A 27,441-nucleotide genomic window follows, 5' to 3' on the forward strand; every position below is an offset into this window, starting at 1 on the left:
GAACAGGGTATTCAAAGCACTCTTGTTTTTTCTATGTGTTAATAACTCGTGTCTCACATTTGCCATTCTAGTAGTCATACTGTGTGATTTCAGCATGACCCAGCATCCCGTTTTCAACATCTCTGGCACAGCAGATTCCTTCCCAATTAAGAAATTAATACTAGGTCACAGAGTAAACATTGTCAAATTAATCAGAAAGGGTACTAGGTAGAAGAAAATTACAAGAAATATTTCATTTAAAATTCTTATGCTTAGAACTTCACATGAGTGCATTTCTGTATGCAGTTATCTCAGAGGTGTTACAGTGTACTGTTTGTGCAGTGTTTCCTAACTGTAAATTAAACTGGCAGTGTTGGCTGTTGACCATTTAACTGATGCAACAACAGTTGCAGTTTATAAATAAAAGGTTTCAATTCAGGGAAGAACTCAATGTGACACAAACTCTACAAATCTTGAAGAACAGTTCTGATACCCAAGAGAAAGAACTCTGAAGGAAAAAAAAAACCTGTGAATCATGTTGACTTGTGTGTCACCTTCAAGAGAGGTGGAAGTCAGTCTCTTCTCCCTAGTAAGTGATAGGATGAGAGGAAATGGCACCAGGAAAGGTATAAATTAGATATTAGAAGAAACTTCTCAGTGAAAGACTTCTCAAACACTTCATAGGCTCCCTAGGCAGGTGGTTGAATTTGTGTCTCTGAGGTGTTTAAAACACAGAGACATGCTGCTGAGGGACATGATTTAGTATCAGACATGGTAGAGTTAGATAATGGTTAGACTCAATGGTCTTAAAGGTCTTTTACAGCTGAAACGATTCTGTGATTCTATGTTCTGTCAAGCTCCTAGATGGACTGTCCCGAGTCTTGTGCAGCTTCCTGTTCAGAGTATTTAGAGCTTTTAACAAGACATACTGAAGAAATGGTGGTGATTTGTGAGGTTTCTGTATTTGCAAATGAAGTAACAAAATTCCTCCTATATAATTTTAGTGCATTAAAAAAAAAATCAAACAACAAATCTGTGAAAGCATGCTTACAGATAAAAATCATACCTGATTAAGGACCTCGTTTAGTATGCCTGGATAATGACAGATGCTAAAGAATCATCCTGAGTTAATGAGATGCTTAAGCACCGCTCTTAGTTTAGTATGGTAGTCAGTGTTTTGCAACACAGCTCCACAAATCCTGTTTCAAATAAGAGCAAAAATAAATTAATATGATTGCTACACTTACGTCCAGATTTTTCTTGTGACTTGCTGAAAAAAAGTCTTCTGTCTTGCATTCAGCTATTTCTAAAACTGCTGCTGTAAAGGCTTTGTCTCCTCCTTTCCTGAGTTCTCATGGCCCTTTCCTCTTGAAAGGATGCTATGTACTTCCAGCTTGAACGCTTCTTTGTACAGCAGTTACTGCTTTAAAAAGTGGCTCTCAACAATTCAGCAGGGAAGAAGTAGTTAACAGTTTTGATTCTTTCATATTTGTAATGCTCAGGCTAAGCAATTTTTAAATTGTATTAATTAGTTTTAGGTGCTCTGTTTTTAATTATGATTAAAACAGTTTCTTCTTCAACTTGAGTGTACTCGGCATTTTGGAAGTAGTTACAGCGAAAGATGCCACAGACAAGTAGAGAGTTTTTACAGCTATGGCTAAGAGAATTCTGTACTTCAGAATATGTTCTCCTTGAGTACCCTTTCTGCTGAGCCTGTATTTGTTGATAGATGCACCATTCCTTCATAGGTGAAATTACCACTGACTTCTTTCTGAAAATTACTAAGACCAAATAACCTTTTTTTTCTTTTCAGCGTTCAGGTGAAGTATTTAAAAATTTATCACAGGCTTAATTTAAAAGATATAACACAAAATTTAGGTCCCGTGGTGCTCGTATTTACATTGACACATTTACTCGTTGACATCACTGGAATGAAACTTCAGGGTAAAGACAGACATAAATCAATTCCTCTGGTTTAATACTGTCTTTGAAAAAATTTAAGTCTTAAGAGTCATCCAGAATTGTAGTCATGTGTTCAACTGTTGTTATTATATTGGCTTGAAAGGCATTAAATGTATGCTTAAAAGGCAATGCTTGCTGCAAGAGATAGGTGGCTACTGTGAGTATTTCTTTCTGGACATCTCTCTTTAGTTTTCTGCAGAAGATACAGATAATAAGCATTTGAGAGAGGTGTAACTTGAGCAGTCACAAAAAACCAGCTCCAGAGTACTTGTGTCCTGCAGCAGTATTATAAGCAATTTCAGTCATCTGTCAAGCAGCCAGCTAGAGTTGAGTACTCTCCTCTTTGATTTGACAGCAAACAAGTCTGAATCTCCTGAAGGAATGAAATTCACCTAGAAATTCAGTGCTGCCCACCGAGGGTTTTTGAACACAAGATTGGGCCATCAATTTAAACTGTAAATATGAATCACTAGCTCAGGTTTATATACAATGTAGAAACCAGTCATTTCTAACTACCACTGTCTGGAGCTATTTTCATCTTCTAAATGCCAGTATGTCTACAAGCATATGAGGCTGTTTAAGAACTCATACATGGTGATATGGATTAGGAGTTGTTTAATGTCACTGAAATTTCAGTAGTTTTGAAGTGATAATTTCTAGCATTAAGGCATTGGTAGACAACCCATTTAAAGAAAAAACATGCACAAAACCCCCCCAGAAAAATGGCAATTGTCTTTGGAAGTGTATTGGCAAAGAATTTTACCCCACATTTGTAGTCGAGGTTTGCTGTGGTGTTAGGAAGGGAGGCTGAAAATGCACTAAGTAAAAAATAATTATAGTAATGTAATATACTGGAATAATGGTTTCCTTTAGCCATGGCTGCCTGTTAATAATTTATTAAAGACCTTTGATTTATATTTCTCTAAGTGGAAATAACTAATAATTGTAGTGTCTGCAAGTGTGCTTTGTGCCTGCTTCTGAGAAAGCCTTGAATATTTGAGTAACAAAAATCGACCTTTGAAATGAGATCTTGCCCCTGTGCATGTCTGTAGTGTACCTCTCTAATCCTGTTTTATGTCTTCAAATTTTAACAAAGTTTGCACTGGTCAGGTGACAGTATGTGAAGCAGAAGTGAGAATTAGGGCCTTTATCTCTGTAGCATTTTCCTTTTTGTTCTGTTTTAAATGACAGCGATGAGCGACATTTTGATTGACCAGACATTCTCCTCCTATACAGGTGAGCTTCACATAATGAGGAAGCACAATGGCCTTCAGTTTTCTTTCCTGGCTGCATCCCTTAGCTTTCCATATCACTTTTCTCTTCCTGCACCCCACCCACTAAGTCCCTTCTCTCTCAGCTGGGGCCCGCAGCTGTTGTACCAGCCTCCTGTTGTCATAGTGACAGTAGGCAGCTGATGGGGAAGGAAAACACATAAAAAACAACTACCACCTTAAATCCCAGCAAAAAGCCACAGCTGTTAGAATTGCTGCCTTGTGAGCAGCTAGTGAACGCTGATGAAATTTTACGTTGCTTGACTACTTTCATCTCTTGTTTTCATAATGAAAGCATAAGATCTAAGCTTTTGTACTTAAATCATCATGGAGCAGCAGGGAAGTGTCATAAAATCATGATTGGTTGGAAAATACCTTGAAGGCCATCAAGTTCAATGGACAGTTAGCCTAACACCACCACAGCCATTAAAGCACGTCCCAAAGTGCTTCCCTAGGCAGCTTATTCCAGTGCTTGATCGCTCTCTCTGTAAATCATTTTTTCCTCATATCCAATTGAAGCCTCCCCTGGTGCAACATTTCTTCTGGTTCTATCACTTCTTACTAGGGGAAAGAGACCAGAGCCCACCTCAATACAACTTCCTTTCAGGCAGTTGTAGAGAGCAGTTTCATCTCCCCTCAGTCTCCAACAGTGCAATGCTCCGGTGCTGTGTGGCCTAAAACCAAGTACGTTATTCACTATGTGGCCTCACCAGTGGAGAGTACAGCAGCATGATCACTTCCCTGGTCCTGCTAGCCATACTATCCTGGGTACAGGCTGGGATGCTGTTTGCCTTTTTGGCCACCTGAGCACACTGCTGGCTCATATTCAGACAGTTGTTAAACAGCACCCCCAGGTCCTTTCCTTCCAATCTGCTTTCTAGCCACTCCTCCCCAAGAATGGAGCATTGCAGGGGGTTGTGACCAAAGTGTAAGACCTGGTACTTGGCCTTGTGCAGCTGACCTCAGCCCATGAATCCAGCCTGTCTAGATCCCTCTTTAGAGCCTTCCTGCCTTTTGAGTGGATCAACAGGCACTGTGTCATCCCTGTATTTATTATATCAATTTATCATTGATTAAGGTTTTAAGACTGGATAGGACCAATAGGATGCTGGGTTAAGGAGAAAGGCATGTTGGTAAACCTACAGCATCGTCAAATACTTTGTCATCCTATGTCCCAGTTCATCACTTGTAAAAGCAGGAGATTTGATTGTTTTGTAAGTTTTGGAGAGGTTTCTTATCACTGTGACCATTATTTTTATATATGATATTTTCATTTTGGCTACCAGTTGTAGGGTTGGTTGCATGTAAAATTAAAACTTCCACTGCTCTGCTGTTGCCTATGAACATGGTAGTGTTCAACCAAAGCAATGTGTCACTGTCCTGCATGTTGAGATCTGAATATCTGTGAAAATGTGATCTTGGTTCAGCATTTTACTGTTAGAGTTCGTTTGGGATGCTCTTTCTCACTTAATTTCAATTTTGTCTTTTCAGTTCTCCCATTCAAATACATAATAGCAGGGGAAGAGGAAAGCTGTTTGAATACAGAAATTTAGTTGTTGTATATTATCCTGCTCTTTAATCTGAGCATTGTGAAAACAGAGTAGAAAGGTTGTTTCTAACATGCAGCAGCTTACAACTAATATGCTTGAGTGGACAATGAAGATGAAGGTGGCAGGAGGAAGAATGAGTAGTAGTAATGTCTTTTATTCTTAAACAGTTCTATGTAGCAATTTGATATAGTGTACAGAAAATGCTGCTGTCTCACAGTGAAAGTCAGAACCAGGCCAATGCACTGATTTCATTTCATTATTGTTCTGTTATAGGAGCTGTTGTAATTTATGGCAGTTTATAGACTTGCAGCAACACACTGATATAGTTTCCAGTAGACTGTCTCCTTTCATTCTCCACTTGGGGAATGTCTTGATTTTGTATCCTTTGTCTTTGGGCTCTGGACTCTGCAAATGGACAGGTACCAGTCTTTTAATGTGCTGGACAACCCTCTGAAGACCTGCAACTTGTGCTGAGAACGCTGTGCAAGTCATTCTCTGTTCGTTTTGCATTCCCGGTACTTTTGCTAAAGAAATTTTGGGTTGCTACTTTCATGCTATCTTCCTTGCGTTTTATCTCTGCAAGTGGAAATTGCTTCATGATTGGAGTGTGCCCTCCTAATAATTTGAACTCCATCCAAGCCTTGTGTATAGTAGACTAATGGGGAGGAAGGAAGTCTCACTTCAGTACAGGGCCATGATTGAGCGACACTTCAGGCTTTGCATCGCATGTGCCATGCAGCACCCTTACTTGCTCACTCTCTGACCAGTGATCTATGGAGGGCTGAAAAAAATGGAAGCTATGTTTATAAAGCAATGGCACTACAGACTGTGTAGGTGCATTCCAAGGATCCCTAGTTGCTTTGAACAGCATCTTCTGGCTGACCAAAGCTACTGCAGTTTTTCTTACTGCTGCTGAAGTTGTGCATTCTTTTGCTACATTGATTAGTTTAGATTCAATTAGTTTCATTTCACAGCTGCCTTGGCAGCATGCAACTGCATGAGTGGGCATTATGGCAAATATGCAGTCTCTCCTGGTGAAGAGCAAATCACTTTACTAGCTGCATTTCTGGTTCACAGTATTGGGTGATTTGTGTCCAGCTGGTGATGCTCCACCTCACACACTCCTCTGTACAAAATCTGAGTGTTCTCAAACTCTCAGCTGAGCACAGCTGTAGTGACATGAATGAATCTGCTAGAGTAGCCAAGCACCTGTGGTTGCAGTGGGGAGTGTAACTCAGCAACCTGTGGGCCATTGCCAGCCCTTCATTTATTGGTGCAGGTATTTTAAACAGTAGTCTTGAGCCTCCAATCTTGGTCTAGCTGGCCAAATGAAAGGTGAAGTTCTATGTGAGTTCATACCTCTTCTGCCTGCTTTTGTGATTTTCCACAAAGAATGAGTTATCTGACTTTCTGAGAGCTGTGTGTTTCTGTGTGTTCATTATACTTGGCAAAGACTTCCATATATCTCACCCTAAAAACTCTCTCTCTGCATTTGGCTGTCGAGGAAGAAGGGAAGAACTCAGAAATAGTTTTCTGGAAATATTATTGCCTTGTTAGGCTGATTATAACAATTTTTCACCAGCCTAATTTAATAGTGACTGAAAGGTTTCCTGAGTTGTTTTTTCAGAAGGGAATATTTAAAAGCTGAATTCATGAGTGTTAGGAACATTGACAGAATTCACTGGTAAAACCAACTTCAAGGTGTGTAGAACAGGATGAAAAATGCTGCATCATCTGGAATCCTGATTGCTAGAAACAGATTGTGCCAGTTCAAATGCGTTCAGTGCATTAGTCTCAGTGGATGATGTGCTAGTGGAATTTTGGGACACAGGACCAATGTGCGAGTGTAACTCTGAAACTGATATCGGCATCCTTCCACAGCTAACAACAAAAATAAAGGCTTTTTGTTGCTTTGCTTTTCATTGGCAGATAGAAATTGCACTGCCACAATGCCAGCCATAATACAAGATAAACTTTCCTGTGGTAGATTGAATAATGGACTAATCGGATGCAAAGATCTTACATATAATGAAATTGTAATGGTTGGTGGCAGACAGTTAATAAAAAAAGAGGAATCCTTAACACAGCTTAAATCTTTGCCTGTTTTTATCCTGAATCCAGCTTAGGTACTTTCTTGTCTGGATGGCTTAGGTTTGCAGTGTGTTCACAGACCATTCTGGTTTGTTTGCTTCTTTAATGTGCACTGAACTCCATTAGTGTATAAGCATTTCTTGAGTATTTATAAATGGAAATAGCTTCTGTCAGTGTAGATAAATTGCTCTATTTTTTAAAATCATCTCTCTAAAGATGGTAAGTTAGAAGCTAATGCTCATCATCCATGTGTGGGTTTTGAGTTTATTATAGAAAGCTTTGTTATCCTGATGATAAAACAAAGTTTAAGATATTTCCAAACATGACAAAGGCAGGAAGCTGTTTAATTGATAGGAAAATTATTTACTCTGAAACTATGAGAGGTGGCTGCCATCATAGGAATTATATCTGTAGCTACGCAGCATTGTAGAAGCAGCAGCACATTAAGTGAAAATGTCTCAAGTAGTTCTTTGTGCTCAAGGGTAGCATATATTCTTCAGCCTTCATTTAACGTACTTTAAAGTCTTAGTTCTTGCATATTCAAGGTTAGTTTTCCACTAAGTTTGAAGTTACTTGTCTGGTTTCAGTCTTAGCAACTCCTTTGCATCTTCATATTTCTATCCATCAGCTATACTGATGCTGACACAGTAAGATGAAGCATCTTTACATGCTGTTGTAATAAACAATTGTTTGGTTTAAAGACAAGGCAGCTAAATTAAATGTGTACCTTTATTAGGAGTTAGTCCCCAGGGACCTGGGTTTTACTGAATGCTCAGATCAACACACTTTTCATATCACAAGCTGTGTGAAATACTAAAGATTCTGCTGGGGAAGCCCAGAGGTACAAAGACATGAGCAAAAATTTGCATGTAGCAATGTGGTTGAAATTGAGGCAATGTTGAGAGATCAGTCCAGTGGCAGCAACTGCTGCAGGTTCCAGGGTTGGTCTGCAGGTTTGTGACACTTCATGTCCGGAACTTCTTTGTGCAAGGACCTGGTTTTATTCCATCTCTTCACTGACACTGATGCAAGAATACTACGAATACCTTACTGAGCTGGTGGTATATCTAGTGAGGCACCTGGTGATGCTAGAACAAGTTATGGTTATCAAGTGTGGCTAGGATAAGACATAGCCTTTGGGGAAGCATATTTCTCTTTATGTGATAGCAGAAAAGAGAGTAAACATCATGGTAGCTGACAGGTCTCTGTTAGATACCTTAGCTGAACTACAACATTTTTACTAAACAGAATGTCATTCTTTTGCTGGAAAGAACATGATGTCCATTCTGCCCGGGGAAAGAATGCATGATTTGTTCAGTGCTTCCTTGTTTAGCATTTAGGTGAACACTGTAGAGGAGAGAAACGTGAATTTTGCATGCTACAGCTTGCTTAAGAAATGAAAATACGTAGCCCTAGAACAAATAGGATCACTTAAAGCAGTGACATAGGTCTTCTACTTTCATCTCATGATCCAGCTTTAATCTTAGTTTTTTTTCCCAACTTTTCTCCTGAAAAAAATAGAATTTCTCCTTTGTAGCACTCGCCAGTGAAAATCTCACATTTACCTCTGTTACTAAACTTGCAGTCTCTTGGGCTCTTTGCTTCCTTTGGCTGCTTCTCCCTGCATCCCTTTCCTGTGTTTTCTGATGCCCCTTTTGTTTTTACTGCACTTCAGTGATTGTTAATTGTGTTTGCCTATGATGGTTTTAAGGCACTGTGTGTCTGGTGAAGTATCTACTTGTAGTGAGTTCAGAAATGCTGATCATCTGACTTAAGTGCTGTCATTTTGAATATACTATTTATGTCTGGACCCGTTCATGGTAAGTATTTTGCAGCTTTGGATGGAGACAGTGGATTTTTTTTCTCTGAAAGGAGGAAAGAAGGGAAGAAAAATATATCAAGAAGAAGTAGATAGTTATCAAATGCAATATATAGTATTATGTGTGTATCTATGTTCCTAACTTCAAGCAGATTGTCACATACGTTAGTGGTTGCATGGAATTTAGATGTATAAGGACCCTCAGAAATTACTTTCCCCAGGTAAAAAAAGTCTCCAGTATTTTCTTTGAGGTACATGTAGCTATTGTAATAGTTGGTATACAGCATCCACTAATAATCAGAAATGCTTGCATTTGAAAATAAACATCACACTTTTAGTGCAAAGCCATATATATGCATTGGAGCCCTCAGCAAAGGCTTTGGAGGTGGTGCTTATACACATAAGCAGAATGCAATGGTTAAATTACTTGAATCTGTTCTATAGCGATCATTCTTCTGTAGCTACCCAGTAGAGAAATCAAGATGGAGCCCTTAGGAGATAAGAAATTGCTGAGAGACAGTGATTCTCTAGAATGTGAAGGACAAACAGGTTGTGAAGGGAGTCGTGGTGGCCAAGAAATAACCCTTAAGTGTAGCAGAGACCAGTGTCTGCTGAGAACAGCAGGAACCCTGGCTACAAAGGAACTCTCCCTAGAGACCCAAAAAGGACTGCAGACTTTCTGCAGCTCTGGAAGTTGCTGATGTGCTGGACTGAGAGCAAGCCTAAGCAAAGAGTATTGATTTACCAGGGTGCTGTAGGCAAGGTGGAGATATGGTTATAGATTGTTGTAATGTTCCTTATGATTTTTTTTCTCCCACCTAATGTAGTCTCTAATCAAACCTTTCTTTGCTATTTAAAAATAATTTTGGAGTATCCTCTGGGGGTGTGGGAGAAGATTGTGAATTCTGATCTCACGTCTCTGGCCAGAGCACAGCCCTACTGCAGCACAGCATGCAGTCAAGGACAAACCTACATCACCAGGAAGATTGTGGCACCGAATTCCCAAGTGTTATAACCTGGCAGAGCACCAGCTGTAACAGCTATTCCAGAGCTAACCTGTAGTGTTTCTCATTTTTACAGCATACCTGTCTGTATATTTATATGTGTGATTATCTTGATGTATTGCACTTGGTCATTAAGAAATGACTTACCTTAGTGTTTTCAACTGTTCTTTAAAATGTTATTAATTTAGGATAAAATCAGAAACAAGCTGAACCCAGACCTAAAACATCTTTCTGGCTTTACAAAATGGATTAGAAACTGTGCAATCAAATTCAAATCAGAATTAAGGTCCAAAGATAAATGGATGAAGGAAAGGGTTTAAAATAAAATAATGGAAAGGTTTTCATTCTTTCAGACTTTACTTTTCTGAAGTGTTTGGAAATAGAGCTTACCAGAAGAGCCACAGAGTAAATTGTGTTTGTGGCAGCTCTTTCATAGGCGATGTTAAATACGATTGGGTTCTGAGCGCTGTGTAGAAAGTTCAGGAATGGGAAATGCCAAAAGTGAATTGAGGTGTCACATTCATATTGTTGATAACCGTAACTGATCAACTGAGGCTAAGTGTTGTTGCTGTCTTCATTTTGCTGTGTTACTGTCTGTGTACTTTTAGATAGCTCTTATGTGCAAAAGGGTTGACTTCTAGTTTAGATCTGCTCTTTGACACTGTTTTTGTACAAGGGAAAGCTAAAAACTAGTTTTCTGTTGGGCTGCTTATCATTTAATAGTTTGTAGCCCTCTAGTCTAAATAACTTGAGAGATGTAACACTATTGTAGCTGGTATATTTGGAAAGAACATTCTAAGTGGTGGACAGGATTTTAAGATTGCAGCTTTTCTTAGAATTTCTGTTATTCTGAGCAGGAGGAGAAGTTTGGATTTTTAAAGCATTGGTTTAAGAAACTGCTCTGGGAAAAGAAAATACTTTGATTAAAACTCCAGATGTGTGTTTGTGCCCTGATAAGCCAGCAGGGCCACAAATCTGTGAAGTGCAACTGTGACATCAAATGTTTAAAACATCTCCAGTTTTTAATGTGTTACAAATCTCCCTCTCCAGTTGGTGATGCTTCCTGTTCACATACAAAGACAAGTGATCTTACTGGCCAAAGACTTCAGATTTCTGCAGTTAGCAGCAGTTAGTTTTTGTGGCTGCTACACTGTAGAAACTCCATAGGCAGTTTTAGCATCTTTGAATACTTCTGATTTAGTAGTTCTCAGAACAGGTACAGATTGTCTGTGAATGTACTCAGCCTTCTTATTGATTTGATTTTCCTTGCTCAACACATGACACCAAGTCCATGTAATAGGTCTCAGTGTCTTTGGGAAGCAACATGAAGCCTATCTGGGACATGGTGCAATGTCTCTTTGCAATGGTGACTGACTCAAATTGTTTGCACATCACCCCAAAAAAGCTCACAGTGAGCTTGAATGTTAAGAAGTAGCTATGAGAAGGATCAGTAAAAGGTCAAAATACTTGCTTTTGTTTCAAATTTAAGTCCTTGAATGGTACAGACCTTACATTAGAACAACTGTCACTGAAGAAAACCAACCTTGGAGCTTCATCGAGCATAGTTTTGCGTCAAGTGACACGAGACCCAAAAGATGGGCAAAATGAGTTTATTCATTGGAATAATTTCAGGTGCCTGCTGCATGCCTTAGATCAATATGTGCGTGGACTGACTGTACATATCAAAAAGCAAAACAAGCTTAGAACATGCTTCATCATCTGTCCAGCTGGGACTGTGAGTAGTAATTGCTGTATGCTGACAGATCAGAGGGCAGCAGAAATGTTGTACGAAGTCTGAGTGTCTAGCTGAATCAATTACTGAGGCATTGGCTAAGGGGGCTGTGAGAGAAAACGAGACTCCTTTTCCTGGGTGCTGTCTGGTTCACAAGAGACACTTTGCAACAACTGTTAGCTTGAACATGCTGCTGAAACCACAGCAACTGCGATCCACTTCGGTAAGGGACACTACACAAAAATATTCACTAAACCTAAAAAAGGTCAGCTCCGAGAAGGAAGTTGTACCAGGTGGTGTGGAAACTGCTTAAGGACACCATATGTGATATTCAAGGCCAGCGCCCACCACCTGTCAGAGAAAGCTGGAGAAAAAGCAAAAGGAAGATGGAGCTAGACAACAGGGTAAAGGAAGTTGTTAGAAAGAAGTGGGTGTCCTTTAAAAAGCTGAATTCACACCCAAACGATGTTTTGCACAGTTCTAAATGTGAAAATGTGGTAAAACAAGCTAAGGAGTATTTGAGCAAATGGTCCAAAGAATTAAACTGCTAACTGATCTTACTTGCGATGCTTCTAGAATTATGTGCCTGCTAGTCTTTTGAGCCAGTGGTCAGGAGGTAGAAGGAATACTGCAGCAGGCCTGTTAAATAAGTAGTTAAATTATTTTCATTGAAGTTATCCATGGGAAAAAAATATGAACAATGCCATACTGGAATATTCCTTGAACTATCTCTAAGGATACATGAAATTGAAGGGATTTAATGATCATGCAGCAAATAAATGATGAAGTGACCTGTGCCAGCTTTATTCACATAAGATTTCTGACAGAGTTTAAAGGGAGGGGGAAGCTCACATTACTGACAGTGATGCATAACCATGTGCTTTTCAAATTGCCTTGCTATTAGGCACTTTGAGGGTGGATAGCCTTTTTTTAAACACTTCTTAAACCATCCAAGGAGCTGTAAGCCTGTGATCCTGATATTTACCTTTACAATACAAAATAAGAACTGTGGATGCTGAAAAATGTGTGATCTCAATGAGAAAGATAAAAGAGGTTTGCAAAAGGAAATCTACACATTTCTTGGGATTTTGGTTTTTAAGAGAGGGAAGATAGGTAGATAGGAGTGCTACAGCTGATGTGGTTTCCTCAGATTTCCAGTGTTTATGATAAGACCCTTCACCTTACAGTCACAGCACAGGTAAGTATATGAAGAAAATGCAGCATTTAATAGGCAATGTATATGAAACGTTTGCCAGTTTTATATGAACATATAGTATGAATGAAAGCTCTTCAGGATAGAAAATCTGTTCAATCTTTTACACATTTTTCTAACATGAAAAGTGGTGTAGATGACTAAAGCATTTGAAGTGTTTTCTTTTCCATTTTGAAACCATTTCCAAAAGAACAAAATGTAAAGATGTTATCATCTTGTGCTCCTGAGATCCTTTCAGCATTGTCATATTCTAACGAATGTTTTATTGCATTCCTTAGCCACAGCTTTTCACTCTTGACCAAATCATAGTGCTGTTATCTTCTTATTTGGCACTAAAAATAACGTTTTCTCTTTTTTTCTTTGCACAATCCTAACACTGCCTAGTACTCCATGGAAAACTCATCCAGTGTATCAGGGAGAAGAAAAGCGTTTAAAGCGGATGAAAAATCAGGAGAGGCACGAGGCTTGTTTCTTCTGAGCAGAAGAACAGAATTGTGTGAACAACGTCCAGAAAGCCTGCTCTGGGACTTGGTCCTTGAGCACAAGAGCCAGCTGCATGCTTGAGTCATGATGAGCACATTACAGAGGAGATTTCTAAAGCTCAGAGGATGTTCTTTGACTAACTTATCCTCAGCATGTTATTTAAAGTGCTGTTCCTCTCTGTTACTTAAAATGCTGTTCCAAAGTCTTTTTCTAACAGTAATTAGGATTGTGATCTTTAAGAATCCCTACTATCATCAGCTTATTCTCAGATACTCAAAACCAAACTTCAGTGTGCCATTCTGTGGAACTTTGTACACTTCAGATTTGCCTGAGTAAACGGGCTCCCATTTTTCTTTGTCTTCTGTCATTCTTTCCCTGAATGTACACATCTGCCATTGTCTGAAGGAACTGAAATACTAAACTTGAGGAAGCTCTGCTTCTCAGTCACAGAATTGCCACTTTACTCCGGAGGTCAGTCTGGATGGGAGGAGTTAGCAGCTCTTGCTGTTAACCTGTATTAAGCTTTGTGTTTAATCTTTCTGTCTCAAGCTGCCCTGGTTATTAATATAGCTAAGTAAGGAAAGTATGTTTTTTTCAGAGTCTTGATGTAAACACTTCAGTTCTCTCAGTTTCCATTTTTCTCTGGAGATCTAAACCAGCTATGCTCATCTTTCATTATCAAGAGTCGATAAGTAGTATCTGTTAACCTCTCTTTCATTTTAAGTCTTTTTTTTTACATACTTCTGCCTCTGTTCTCTTAATGAGACATGCACTTTGCAGTTTAACCGTAGAATGGTTAAAAGATCATCTAGTCCAGCCCCCTTTGGTTCAGACCAGATGAGGCTGCTAGAAGATCCCTGGAGGTATTTAAAAGCCATATAGATGTGGTGCTGAGGAACGTGGTTTAGTGTTTACCTGGTAGTGATTGGACTTGATCTTAAAGGTCTGTGGCAGCCAAAAGAATTCTGTGATCTTTTCGTTTTTGTGCTGACTTTTCATTCCCACTTCCATATAATTCTGTCAGTCAGGCTAGAGTGACTGTATCTGCATCATAAACAACATCAGGAAAGTATTATAGACTAAAAATGATGCAGAATGAAAACCTCAAACCAAAGAACACAGTTGTTACCAACTCTGAACACTTCCTGTGGAGGATGCTCTTATTAAGACAGAGAGCAGTGCTTATGAACTGATGATGGTGGCTGGGAAATGTATACAGGCATTTAGTCTGGAAGCTGTGTGGCTGGATCAGAGAGGGCACCGAGTGCAGACTACCCAGGTTAAAGACAGCTGTTTCTGGATAATTGGATTCTGTGATAAATTAAACTATTTGTGGAGCAGAGATGTGTCTTAGGAGGGGGAGAGATGACAGGCCATTATGGAAGACCAGGAGACAGATCTCATGGAGTTAGGCCAAGCTGTTGTGGCGCTAGTTAGTGTGGTCCAAAAGCTGCTGCTCCTATCAGCTATTCTTAAAATTGCTTGTGCTGTGTACATTCCCTGCCTTCGTGGTAATTGTGCTGCTTCAGTGTAACAGACCTCTTCAGTCAGGAGGATGAAATATTTGAACAGAATTCACATCTCCTGAAATTCTGTCAAGCATCCCTACCGGATTGAAATGTAAAGACTCAGTCAAAATGAGAATTTTTTTTTTTAATTAGTGAATTTTGTTAATTAATAAAAATCACCCTGATGAGCAGACTCCTCTTAAGAAGCATCTTCTTCCACACTGTTAATTTTTGTAAAAGATACTAATGCTTCTCTGTCGTGGCAAGATCTAGTCCAAATGTATCGTCTGTGTTTCCTTTACAGTTAGTGAAAGGAGAGAGAGAGGCAGTGGGAGCTTCAGGAGGCGTTTCTATCCATCTGGTTTCAGATGAGGCAACTTGCTTTCAGAAGATGCTGGCATGCTTGTTTCATCAGAGGCAACACAGGTCTAAGGCTCCACTCAGTGTGTTGAGAAGGTGAATCCTGCTGAATATTTCACTTAGGAAGAGCATTGCATAGACTGTCACCTGCACACTATGCTCCACATTTCTTGTACAGATCTTGTACTTTAGCATAGCTGTTATAATCAGGTAGCCTTGCTAGCTGTGTAAGCAACCGGTTCCTGAATCCCGTTAAGCTTTTGGCTCCGGTGTGTGCCACTCTCGTGTGAATTCAACAAGCTAACTGTACCATTTGTAAAACAAGTACTGAGTTTCTTCTATTTGCCTGTGAAACTGCCTAGATTCATTAGATTTCACCTTGTTCTTGCATGAGGAGAGAGAAACAGAGCCTGTTTCATTACTCTTACTTTCAAGTCAAATCATACAAATCTTTTTTGGGTTTTCTTTATTTTGTAGCTCCTGTTGTCTGCCAGAGTCTTGCTGTGCTGGGTTTATGCTGGGAAACAGCATTACCAGCTTGAAGAGGACAATAGATTTGTGATATAGCTTTGGAATGCTGTTCCTGTTATTTTCCATCTTTCTTATGTATGCAAATGAGGTGTTTGCTGTTTTGATCACTGATACCCACTGAGCAAATGTTTTCATTGAGCTTTCTGTACTGCTACTCAGGTCTAGCTTTTGTTGTTGCTTTGTTTGTTGTTTTCCTGAGCTACTAGAGTTTCCTCTAGCCCCAGCAGTGAGTTGTTCTAAGTAATCCCTTTGTGCATTGCTTTGCGTTTTTCAACATCCAGTTTCATCTCATCTGCTTTTGAATTGCTAGTAGCACCCACTCATGGAACATTAGATACTGAAGAGGTGTTAAAATATGGGGCAAAGAATGATGTTTGCCAGTTGAAGAGAGCTAGGTGGAGTCTTTTGCTTAATTTGGTTTCTGTGTTGAAGAAAACTCGGTGTAGTTCCAACTTCTTTTCAGTCAGGTGTTTATCTTAATAACACATACATGGGAAGGCTACTCTGATTTTGCATTTTGCCAACTTCACCCTAGTCTTTTCAGGCCTGCTGCTGTTGTATCCTACCAAGGATAAGAAAACTTTTGGATTTAGCTCAAAACATCAGTTATCTTCAGTCAAATGCCACCTTCTGCACCAAATTTTTTTCAAGTGACCTGAAACCAACTGAGGATGCTTGGCTGCACATCTACTGTAGTTGCGCTGTATTAATGATTCTTAGATACTTAGGCACATTGGGCCACTTTGCTGAGAGCTCAATTTAGAGTAGTTTATTAGCAAGCAGCATGGTTCAGATGAACAGGGGGCTGAGAAGTTTTATGTAAAAATGCATCTGTTCACAATGGATTTCACCTTTTGCCACACAAATAGTCCATGAAAATCCAAATCAGATCATAAGGTGAAACATGCATGTTTCATTTATAGCATCTTTCACCATTCATATCTGCCTTCAGCTCTCCTATTTTATTTCTAAAGGACGACACAGATGTTGTTTTTCCCACATCCCATATGTCCAAGTCCTGTATAAAGAAATATACTCCAATTCTATGCGTGCAAAACATTCCACACTGTGGGTATGAGGTGATGTTTGGTATGTCTTTAACATGCTGTGGTGCTCAATTACAATACAGCAAATTTATTTTTGTGCAGCTATCTTCCTAGAAAGTATGAAAAATTGCTTTGCAGTGAGTCATCTGTCAGGTAAAGAACTAAAAGTCTTGTAGTGATATTTCAAGAGAGAAAGGGGCTCAGAGCTGACAGAGTTCAAGACAGGAAAAGAAACAGAAATGAAAGAGAAGGCCTGCAACCATGGAGAAAATTGAAGCAGACTAGTAGGGGGAGGAATGATGAAAGAGTCAAACAAGCTAAGAATGTCCAAAGCTGCTCAGGAGCCTATGCAGATCACTCAGAAACAAGTGCTGGCCTTTGGCTGTCTTTCCTGTGTTACACTCACAGTAGCCAAGCAAAGATTCTTTGACCCTAAGGAAATGGCTTAAAACCAGATTAATAAGAGCACCAGGCTGTGCACTGTGGTGGGTTGAGGGAAGAATAAATGATTTGCGTTTCGAGAGCAAGACATTAGAACACTGAAATTCTACAGTCCATGATGCTTCAATTTGTGAGGATTTTGTTACACCATGAAAGAGGGAATTTCAGTTAATTAGACATAAATTACTACAGGCGTGAATGTGGACTTGAGCAGCAGTGCAGTCAAAAGGAAGATGGATTCTGGCAGTCTTCCCTTGCTGTGTCAGGAGGGCTTACACTCAGAAGTGTGTGGGAAAGGCAGTCCAGGGTCAGAGATGACTTTAGAACCATGGCTTTGCATACAGAGATAAGATCCGAGTCAAGAAGCATGAAAGCTGTCTTAGAGAGCAAGAGGGACTTCTTTCCCTTGACGTTTGAGTCCTTTGAAGAATTAACTAGTAAGGAAATTAGAATGTAGCAAGGGAATGACAGAATGAAGACAGACTGTAAAAGATATCAGAGATAACTTGCCAAGGTCACTGATGCCTTGCATGCTTTCCTTATAAAGTTGATGTCCAAAGCTGAGCTAGCAGTAAGATATCCCAAAGGAGGGAGAAAGCAGAAGAATCAGAAACAGATGCCTGGTGTTTTTAAGGCCCACCACTGTCATGCAGGAATATCATCATAAGCACTGTTGTCTCTTATTGCAAACTGTCTACCACTTGGTGGGGTGGAGCTCTAATGGTAGCTCTCATTGTCTCTTTATGCTTGTCCATACTGATTTTTGCCCTGACAATTCCTTTCACCTCAATCTTTGTATAAAACCGTATTGTCTCCATTAAGAAAGTAAATGTGGTGCCAAGTATGTAGAGTGAAGGAAAATACAGTCTTTATTGAAAGCAGAAAGGAGAAAAACTTGTCTTCATAATGCATTCAGAAAAGTCAGCTTTGACATTGTAGTACTGAAAGGCATTCTAAGCATGAAAGTTAAGGGTAGAGCCACTCAGACGTCCCACAATTTGAAGAGAGTAATATTTCATTGTAAGCAGTTCTAAAATGGTTATTAGAGGTCTTCCTATTTACAACTACCATGTCCCTTGAATCTGCAGAGGAGGAATGTCAAGGACAAAGCAAGAGAAAACGCATCCGAAGAAAGAAACAAAAGAGCAGTTTGCAAAACTCTAATGACTTACATGGAGAACAAACAGAATCTGGAGTGCAAGAGAATGTTGTTCAAGATAATTTACGGCTGCAGCAGATAGACAGTCCCAAAATAAGCAAAAACAAAAGGAGGAAAATGAAAAAGAAGCGACATAAAGAAAAAATGAGAGCAGCTGGCTTGATAACAAAAACTACCAGTGTGGATTTTACCTATCAGCCTGACAAAAACATCAGAGAAGAAGCAGCAGGCCTAACAGACATAGATGAAAAAGCAGATAGCATTCTGGACTTCCTGCAGGCAACACAACAAATTTATTTTGCTGACAGTACGTACCAGTCTTTGTCCTTTCTTTTCGTGAGTGTTGCCACATAGGGGCAAATAGATGTGCACTTAGTGTTGCTGTAGAATGGGCCACATCTACTATAGAAGTGTCTCTTTTGAACTTGGTAAGATGTACCAGTACATGAATGTGTAAAGATCCACATCAGTACAAAGAAACTATGTTCCTCGTCTTTGTTTCTATGTCTTGGAAAATACACATCACATTCCTTTCTCTCTTGTAAAACATTCCAGTGTGTTTGGGGTAAAGGTGGTTGTTCAAATGAACCAAATTCTGCCTTCCTCTCAAGCAAACATGTAGAGGGATTACTTGCTTTCTCAGAGCTTCAAATGAGGGCAATAATTGCTACCCTAAACTACTTTTCATGCTTGCTATCTTTGAACCAACCTACTTTTCATAAAGTTCTCCTTCCCAGGAGGAGATTTATTTGTGATATATAAGGAAATAAGACAGCATCCAAGAGGAAAGGCGAAGATATTGTTGGCATTAGGGAAGGCGTATTGGCATGAAGCACTTGTGAACAAAATAAACGTGGACTGATGCTCAGTCCTTGTTCCACAGCACTTTAAGAGGGGCTGCTTTGATGTTATCCCTAATGGCCTACTGAATACCCACTAAAATCAGGGGAATTCCTACTTTGTTTCTTCCATTGCCCTCCAGATACAAGTGCTAAGTGCATGGCCTTGGCTATCTTTGTGAAGCTGAGTAACTGTGACCCCATCTTAAGTCAGAGCTGTCAGCTTCTAGTCCCATAAAATTCACGTTTAATCTACAGAATTACTTTTAAAAACCCTATTAAGATTTCGTCAGGGATTTCATGTTAATCTTTTTCCTCAAGAGTTATACACAGTATTTTATTTGCTTACTGTTAAAATTTTTCTGCTGTGTCAGATCTTTATAGTAAGCCTGGCACTGGAAATCCATCCTGCCTTCATGGCTGATGTATTTCCATCACCGGAACCGAAAGTTTTACTTTTTCAGTGCACGTAAGAACATAAGCCAAAGCCCTCATGCATTTGCTGTAATGGAACTCAACTGTGCAAGACTGCACATCACTGTAAGAGTTCTGCTGTTAATAAATGACCCAGAACAGAAACCTGGTTAATTGCCTACAGTTGTGGTACACCTTGAAGTTTAAGAAAAAGTGTTGAGCTTCTGGCTTTCCTGAAGTTAAGTTCAGACCTTAGCAGCAGTTGACAGGCTGACTGACCCTGCTGTCAAACCTGCAGATTGGGTGGCTGAGCCAGTGAAGGCTTCATTACCCAAATCCCAGCTTATTGATAGTTCTGACATTAAGCTGTTTGCTCTTCTCTCATTGTCTTGCTTTGACACTGTTTGTTTTCTTGTTTTACCGGGGGAGGGATTTGGTTGGTTTGGTCTTGTTCTCTGTTTTGTTGAATAAAAAAAAAGAGAGGAGCAAGCTGTTGCTTTAATACCTGATACTTAAGTTGTATTGAAAAGGGAGATGCTGTCGTTGAAATGAAGGTAAAGGTATAATTAGGGAAATTCTCCGTGCACACTGAGTATTTTTAATGTGGCTTTCCAATTGTTTTTCCAGATAAATCAGCAGGTGCAGATTCTGCTGTAAATTCAGCAACTGCCCAAGAGCTTTTACAGTCTCTTGAATCTCGCACCATCTCTGCATCAGATGTGGCTCTTCTCCATCAGCTGAAATCCCTTGTTTTGCTACAGGATGTTAACAGACTGGGGGATGCTTTGAAACAATTCCAAGAACAAGCCATGATGCCTCCTGGTAGGTACCATTCACTGTATCCATTCACTGATGTTCTTTTTTTGCACAGTTTAAGATTTAATCCTGTTTAAATCTTGTTTTTAATACATTGTCTTTGTAGACTTTAACTCACAGGACTTCACTTGGTTTAGATTTTTCTCATTCAATTAAGGGTTAATTTTACATGTATAAAAATCGATAAAACCCTTTTATTTAATTTCTTCTGGATCACCTATGTGCCTTCTTTAACATAGGTTTTGAATGCCAGAGTTTGATTTACAGCTTCGGTTTTGGTTAAGTTTCTAGAAGCTACTGTTGATTATGTAAAAATATAAGGTCACTCTTTATAATGAATGATATCACAAAGTCATTCATAGAAAGAAAAATTATTCTGTTACACTAAATCTTTTTTTTCACCCCTAAGGCAAAAGTCTGATTTCATTCATGCTCCTTTCATTCTCTATTATAAGCCTTGTAATTTTAGTAGAATCTTTTCTTGGGCAGTTAATAGTTCTTCAGCTGAATGTGGAATCAGCATGTAGTCCTCAGAAGTTACAGTAATTCATTTTCCAAGTAGTCTTCATTTAGACAGTCACTAGAACATTTGTTGCAGCATCAACCGACCCTACAGGATGGGCTGGATTTTCTTGCCTCCTAGAGAATTCAGCCAGAGTTGAGAACACTTGCTATGGCACAAGAGATTTGTCACTGTTTTAAAAGATGCTCTAGGTCTTCTGAAGAATAATGGCTGAGCTGGGTTTGGTGTGATAACAGAGTAAATAAAAATCATAGCCATCTGAGCCTTAGCATCGACATCTGAAAAAGAGACTACTGCTTGTAACATCATTAAATAATTTACAGCATAGCAGTGATGAAAGAGTCCAGTCAAGACTGGTGCCTACTACATGCTGTGCATTGTAAAAACACAGAAAAAGAGAGAATTCCATAGCTCACACATTCTGAAAAGGACACTTGTGCAGTAGTACATAGGTATTCTTTACTCCATACATACTTATTCTTTAAAGTGAACTCTCAGAGTATGGCCTTAAGGTTCTGATAGATCTGAAGTATCCATGTAGAGGTGGAACCAAATGCTTTTGTGCATTCAGTAATTAATTTCAAGCCTAAATTCTATGCCCTTGTTTTAGTCAAGCAGTCTTGATGGATGTAATACACATTTGCAAACTAGGTAGGGCTCAGCAGGAATAGTGGTAATGGTGTTGGCCCTTTTTTCAACTACCTGATAAAATCAAAATGGAACTGTTGAAGTGACCCTATTCAAGATAGTCCTTACAGGCCTTTTCCAAACTCTGCGCAATACAGTAGGAGATCTCTTGGGTTTTGCAGCCTTGAGGTGAGCTGCTCTGTTTACTTATATACAGCAGCAATGTCAAATTGAAAAGAGAAAACAGAAGCAAATTAGAAACAAATCCATGCAACTGCCCTAATTGTCTGATAGATGCATTTGTCACTTCAAAAAGCAGAAAACAATTTTCTGAGTGATGGTTTCAAATTCACTTATGTTTCCACTGATGCAGCCTGAAATTGTTTGCCCTTCCAGTCAATTCTTTTTTCCTAGTACTTGCTGTCAGTCTGGGTTGGGTTCAATTCTAATCTCATTCACAGTGGTGCAACCATAGTAGTTGATTTGATATTCATGAGATACAACAACACAAGAAAGAGGGAAATATATTGTTACAAATTGTTAAAGGATAGTTAAGCACCTGCTAGATATTAATTTGTCTCCACAGAGTTTAACAATGCATTCTATTCAGGAATTTCAGTGATTGGAATGTAGTGCTCTGAAATTTTACCTTGACTCTGGCTTTTTACTATACATGCTTGTCTTGGAAACTTTGTCTAAACTTTAGGTTTCATTTCCGGTGAACAGGTAATAAAAATTAAGAGCTACTACCAAAAAATTGTTGTCTCAGCAAACCAAAGTTCTTGTTATAGAAATACAGGTTAGGGCTGTTTCTGAAGCAAAAAATATACAGTAGATCATAGTAATCTCAAATTTTCTTTGTTAGTTTCTCTGATGTTTTTCCCTTTTGTTTCATGTACTGAAAGGAAAGGTCACTCCTCGTTAGCGTGATAAAAAGAAAATGATTTTTCTCTAATTTCAGCAAGGTGTACAGGTTTTAGGAAAGAACACTTATTTTTAGTTCAAAAAGCAATATGTTAATCCTTTAAAATGCTAGCATGAAAGGAATAGTAATGAGTACTGTGCTTGGTTCAGTTTTGCCTTTAATTCAAGGAAGGAAACAGGAGGAAGAAATGAGCAGTCTTTCATATAAGTGCACATTCTCTCTTAGAAAACTTCACAAAGGAAGCACATCCTTATATATCTTTTATTTAGATTAAACATATATATATAATTTTCAGTGAGGCTACAAAGTCCCACTCGGCAAGTTTATGCCTACTGATGATAAATTTGCTTTGCTTAGTAAATTTTGCAGACCCTTTAGAGTAAAGCCATGGACTGACCAAGGTCTGCAGACCACAAATGGAAAACAGTTGGCTCAAGACCGTGTTTTGCCGTTGTCTTCATACTTCTTAGCAAGTCATTCAGATTAGAAGTCATGGTACAACCAAAAGATAAAAGTTTCTGACTTACCTTAAGCTCTCAGATCCCAATATCTCCAGTATCAAATATTTTGCAAATATTGCAGTGTTGAAGAAATGTCAGTGGTAGGGTCTGAAAAATCTTGCAGGAAGATGAAGTTGCTACAGAGATTGAAAGAGAAAAATATCAACATTAAAGGATTATCTTCAACCTTATCAATATTAAGGTATTGTCTTTAGCCTTTCATTTAAATGAGAAAACTTACTTGAACAAGAAAACATCTCTGGTTGAGAGATACTGATTCTTCTGTCTAGTCACCATCCTCCTACAAGTTACCTTGTACTTTGTTCTTGGTTGTTGCATCAAGTTACCTTTGACCCTGTACTTCAAAGCTGATGTTGGTCACACGTTTTTGTTTCAACATGGCTAAACTGTCATTATTCTTGGTGTGAAAACTCCAAATGTCCTATTACTATTTTCATTTGTTTGATAGTCTTTAACAACTGAAGTACTTAACCTCTACCCACAGTCTTCTATTAATGCAGGGAAGACAATGTTTAGCAGTCAAATAGATGTATTTCTCATGATGGGGATGTCTGACCTCTGTCAGAAAGTCAGTGGCTGTTTGCAAAAGGAAAAGCCAGTTACCTTCCTGGTCCTGCATAGTGCAGTGGGCAAAGAATAAGAGCTGCAACTGGAAGTAATGCTTCATTTGCTGTTTGGAAATTGTATCTTTTGAAATGAGGGCTACTTAATTCCCATTCCACATCAATTATTAAAGTATAGGTGATCACCTAATTAAAAAAAAAAAGTAATTATCTCCTCTAATTTATGAACTCATTCAGCTTCTACTCATCAACTTCATTCCATTATCTATTAACATTTTCCCTTTGTTGGTTAGTATCAAATTTCAAATATGCTCTTCCTTGTTGCCTAGGAAATTATCACTCACAGAAGGGCCAGAAGCTTCTTTCAGCTGCCTTTTTTGGGAGAGCTGTCTGTTCTATATGTCTCCATTGTGGGGAGAGGATGAGGGGACACTTTGCAGACCAGAATGAATACAGTCCCTGTGTGCCAACAATGCACAGGCAGGATACATAGAAGCACTGGTATTATTACATTGAACCTCTTGCTCTTTTTCCTGTTTTTTTGCATGAATGACCACTCAAAGAAAAGGAAATGAAATGTGGAAGCTGTATTAGCATAGCATTATAGAATCACCTGAAATGTGATATTATTTGCTAAGTATTGTAGAAAGTCCTGTCATTAGAAATAAATACAGTCACAGAGATCATCTCTGAATTAAGATGGAAGCCATGACATTTTGAGACTTCAATGCACCTGTCCTCTGCAAGATGACTCATTCTCAACTGGGGCTTCTGGGTGCTACTGTAAGTTAAATAATAAAGTGAAATTACTCTCCACACAGAAAGAAGTAGAAAGATTGCGCTCTTTTAGCCGTATACATATAATCATGTTATTTCAGTCGTGGGGTTTTTTCCTGAATTATTGAATCATGACAAAAAGGATATCCCAAAGTGCAGAAATGAAGTAGTTTCTCATGCAGATAACTGACCTCCTAAAAGAAAAGGCACCTGTTTATATATATTTACCATCAAGCACCAATATCTGCACTGGTTTTACTGAAATGCTGATATCTGATGGAAACAGCTGTTTGCACAGATCTTTTCTTCAGTGCTCAGAAATGTCCTCAAGGTATTTCAGGCAGAATATGTTTTCTTTGTTTCAGATCATACCAAGACAGTCACGTCTCTGTTTCTCTACTGGATTACGGATATCCTTCCTGTGAAGAACAGGAAATAAGCCCTGCCTGTGTCCATATGTGCAGGGTTAAAATTTCCTATACAGACTCTTAACCAAGTAGGAATTGTTGAGGAAGAGCAGTCTCAATGCACATACTACACCTGCAGGTAAATGAATTGTTTTTCTGCACTGCAAACTCCAAGGACAATATATGGGATTTTTGTGTTTGTTTGGGCAACAGTATCCATATGCTGTGTGGCCTGCATCTTCAGCTGGGTTAGCAGGTACAGTTAACTTTAGGATAGTGGATGCAACAGAAATGGTAAAATCTGTGTCAAATACTTTAAGTAGTACAGTTGTTGGGGATTTCTTTATAAATTGATTGTTGCTCTGTGCAAGTTTTTTCTCTGACTTTATCTGATATATCTGTTTGCCTGGAAAAAATAAAAATCTATTTTTATATTTAAATCTAAGCAGCAATACATCTGAAGAATGGCTCTTTTGGCTGAATAAACTGCTAAATTGTAGAAACAAAAACATTTCTACACACGGGTCATATAGGTACTGTTCAGAGTTATACGGAAACTTGGGTGGCATTTTGTTCCACAGCTCAACCTGATGCAATCCAGTGGGCTTCATCAACTGCAGAAAGATGGAACTGGCTTCTCCTACTGATCACTGTGCAGTCTGTCTGCAACTCAATTGATCAGTGTGTAGATTGTACAGTAAATAACATTCATAGTGTAAAATGTTTTGCAATCCTGAAGAAAAAATGTTTCATTAGTGAGAGGCTCTTCTCTCAGCTGAGTCATTCACGTACTAGGTGATAGACAGCAAGCCCTTTCTGGTGTCTTAGTGTGCTGTCTTGAGGATGTATTACTGACAAGATTATATCAAAGCTGTCTCGGGGTTTTTTTCTTTACTTTTTTATTCTGTTGCCTGATAGCTCCTATTTTAGTGATGCTCAAAAATGTGTAATAAAAATAGAACCATACCTCTTTTTCGTTAATTGAAGAATTTAAAAGGGACCCAGTAATGTGCCAAAGGTCTGGAAGTGCATAAAAATGGTCTTATGGCTAAGGCAGCTGTGCGCAGCTCTAGAGAACTTCATTTAGGTCTGTATCTGCTAGGAAAGATATTTAAACCCAGCTTTGCAGAGGGCAGACAAATAGTGTGTTCCCTGATTTAATGCTCCTGATTGCTAACACATAAATACTGTGAATTTTCATTGAGATACTGTGTGCCTTAGTCCCACAGCTGGAGAATGAAGAAAGTCTCACTTGACTGTGAAGCACCTAGATACTCTATTGACAGAGCTCACAGGAAATTAATCACTTCATCCTCAGATTGAGGTTTGAATATTGTGCAGTAAATTAGAGTAAATGTCATGCACAAAAGGAGGTGCGGAAACTCACTAAATAAGCATCATCTGTCTTTTATGCTGAATATGGAAAAAAAATGAGATCATGTAATTAAATACAGCATTTTGAATCACAAGTACATAAAAGGTCAGATAAAGACCTGAAAAACAACTGTATTGCCTGCATTTCTCAAGTGACTGTGCTGAGGGATGTTACCAGGCTTCTGCCTTGGGTGGACCCCAGGACCTGGGGATTCCTTATCCTCTGGATCCCAGGGTGGTGCACCTGGAGACCTGGATGGGTCTCCTTGCCAACGAGTCAAGCATAGCACAGGCTACCACAAATTCACGCACTCCTCTCAAAGCTTTGTTTATTGCTTTAGTTTCTCTTCTTTTTTATTCCAGTGCTTGGCCATTTCTCATAATATTTAAGTGATTTCTCAAATTAGGCTGAATTTTAAATAGTTGCATACAGAGAGGCAGATTTAGGTACCTTGGCCAAACAGAAATATTCTGTTCTATCAGTATCCCAAACCTGGGATGTGAGTAAAACTTCTCTGGTCAAATATATATTTTGCTTGAATTGGATAACAGTGAGGAGAAGACTGCTTTCAATTTCTCTTTTCCCCCTTCATTTTAACCACTCTAAGAGCCTTATATTTTATGCAGAATTCAGCTGGTCGGAACAAAGCAAGCCTGGGAACAGTTTCAGAGCATAGCTTATTGGAGTCAGTGGTATCTGATGTCTTTGTAAATGACCTACGATAGGACCTATGATAGTAAGTATCTTACACTTATCAAACCAACCACTATTAAGCTAACAGGGATTACAAAGAGTAGAGGATAGAGTGAAATCTGAGATGTTGGAGAGTTAAGAAAATTGGACCAGAAGAATTGTAGATTGCCAGCGTAGATAAATGCAGTCACATAAGGGTGCATTTGTTTCTGAAACAGCTGTGCCAAACAACGGTGTGCCTAAGGGCACAGCAATACATGAAAGAACACAGCAGAAAGATCTGGTTTAAAAGAAAAAGAAAGGGACATTCGTCATCCTATAGTAATAGCAATTAGGTAATGCACAAAAAATATCAGGGACAGAGGATTGTTTTGGTTCCACATTTAACATCCCATGTGCAGTCAAGATTTCCCACAACAGAATTTTAATGCCTGGTGACTTTTCTGTGCTGCTTCTCTAAAACGAATGCTGCTGAATCTCCCTACACCCGCTATGGTTTGTTTCACCAGCAGTATAACCACCACGGCTGGGATACGAGAACTGACAAATTGAAATTAGTAGCCACATGTGAACACAGTGTGATCTAAATTTCAGTGGGCATGGTTCCCTCAAGACAGCAGTGAAACATTTATCACTTTAGATCATCACGCTACACTCATAATGCAGGGTTTGCTTCTTCCATGTCCTTCAGTCTAATGAATGTGCAGCACCATGGCATTTCTGAAGCAGGGAAGAGTATTTTGGGTGGACTTTGCATCAGAGAACTTCAGACTGAACTGTACACACACCATTACCAACGTCTGGGATGACAG

The 27,441-nt window shown here is 39.0% G+C and overlaps 1 protein-coding gene across 1 annotated transcript in view; it reads left to right on the plus strand.

Annotated features, from left to right (window-relative positions):
* The window catches only part of ERICH1 (glutamate rich 1), a 48,701-nt gene extending 23,631 nt beyond the window's left edge, over positions 1–25,070 (plus strand). Inside the window, exons 4-6 of the mRNA XM_064145889.1 lie at positions 18,079–18,456; positions 20,030–20,224; positions 24,520–25,070. Coding sequence (XP_064001959.1) covers positions 18,079–18,456; positions 20,030–20,224; positions 24,520–24,593 — 647 coding nt within the window. The 3' untranslated portion in view covers positions 24,594–25,070. The remainder of the gene's footprint in view (positions 1–18,078; positions 18,457–20,029; positions 20,225–24,519) is intronic.
* Positions 25,071–27,441: the final 2,371 nt, after the last annotated feature.

This window comes from Pogoniulus pusillus, chromosome 7 (genome assembly GCF_015220805.1).
Source record: "Pogoniulus pusillus isolate bPogPus1 chromosome 7, bPogPus1.pri, whole genome shotgun sequence".
Classification (NCBI taxonomy): Eukaryota; Metazoa; Chordata; class Aves; order Piciformes; family Lybiidae; genus Pogoniulus; species Pogoniulus pusillus.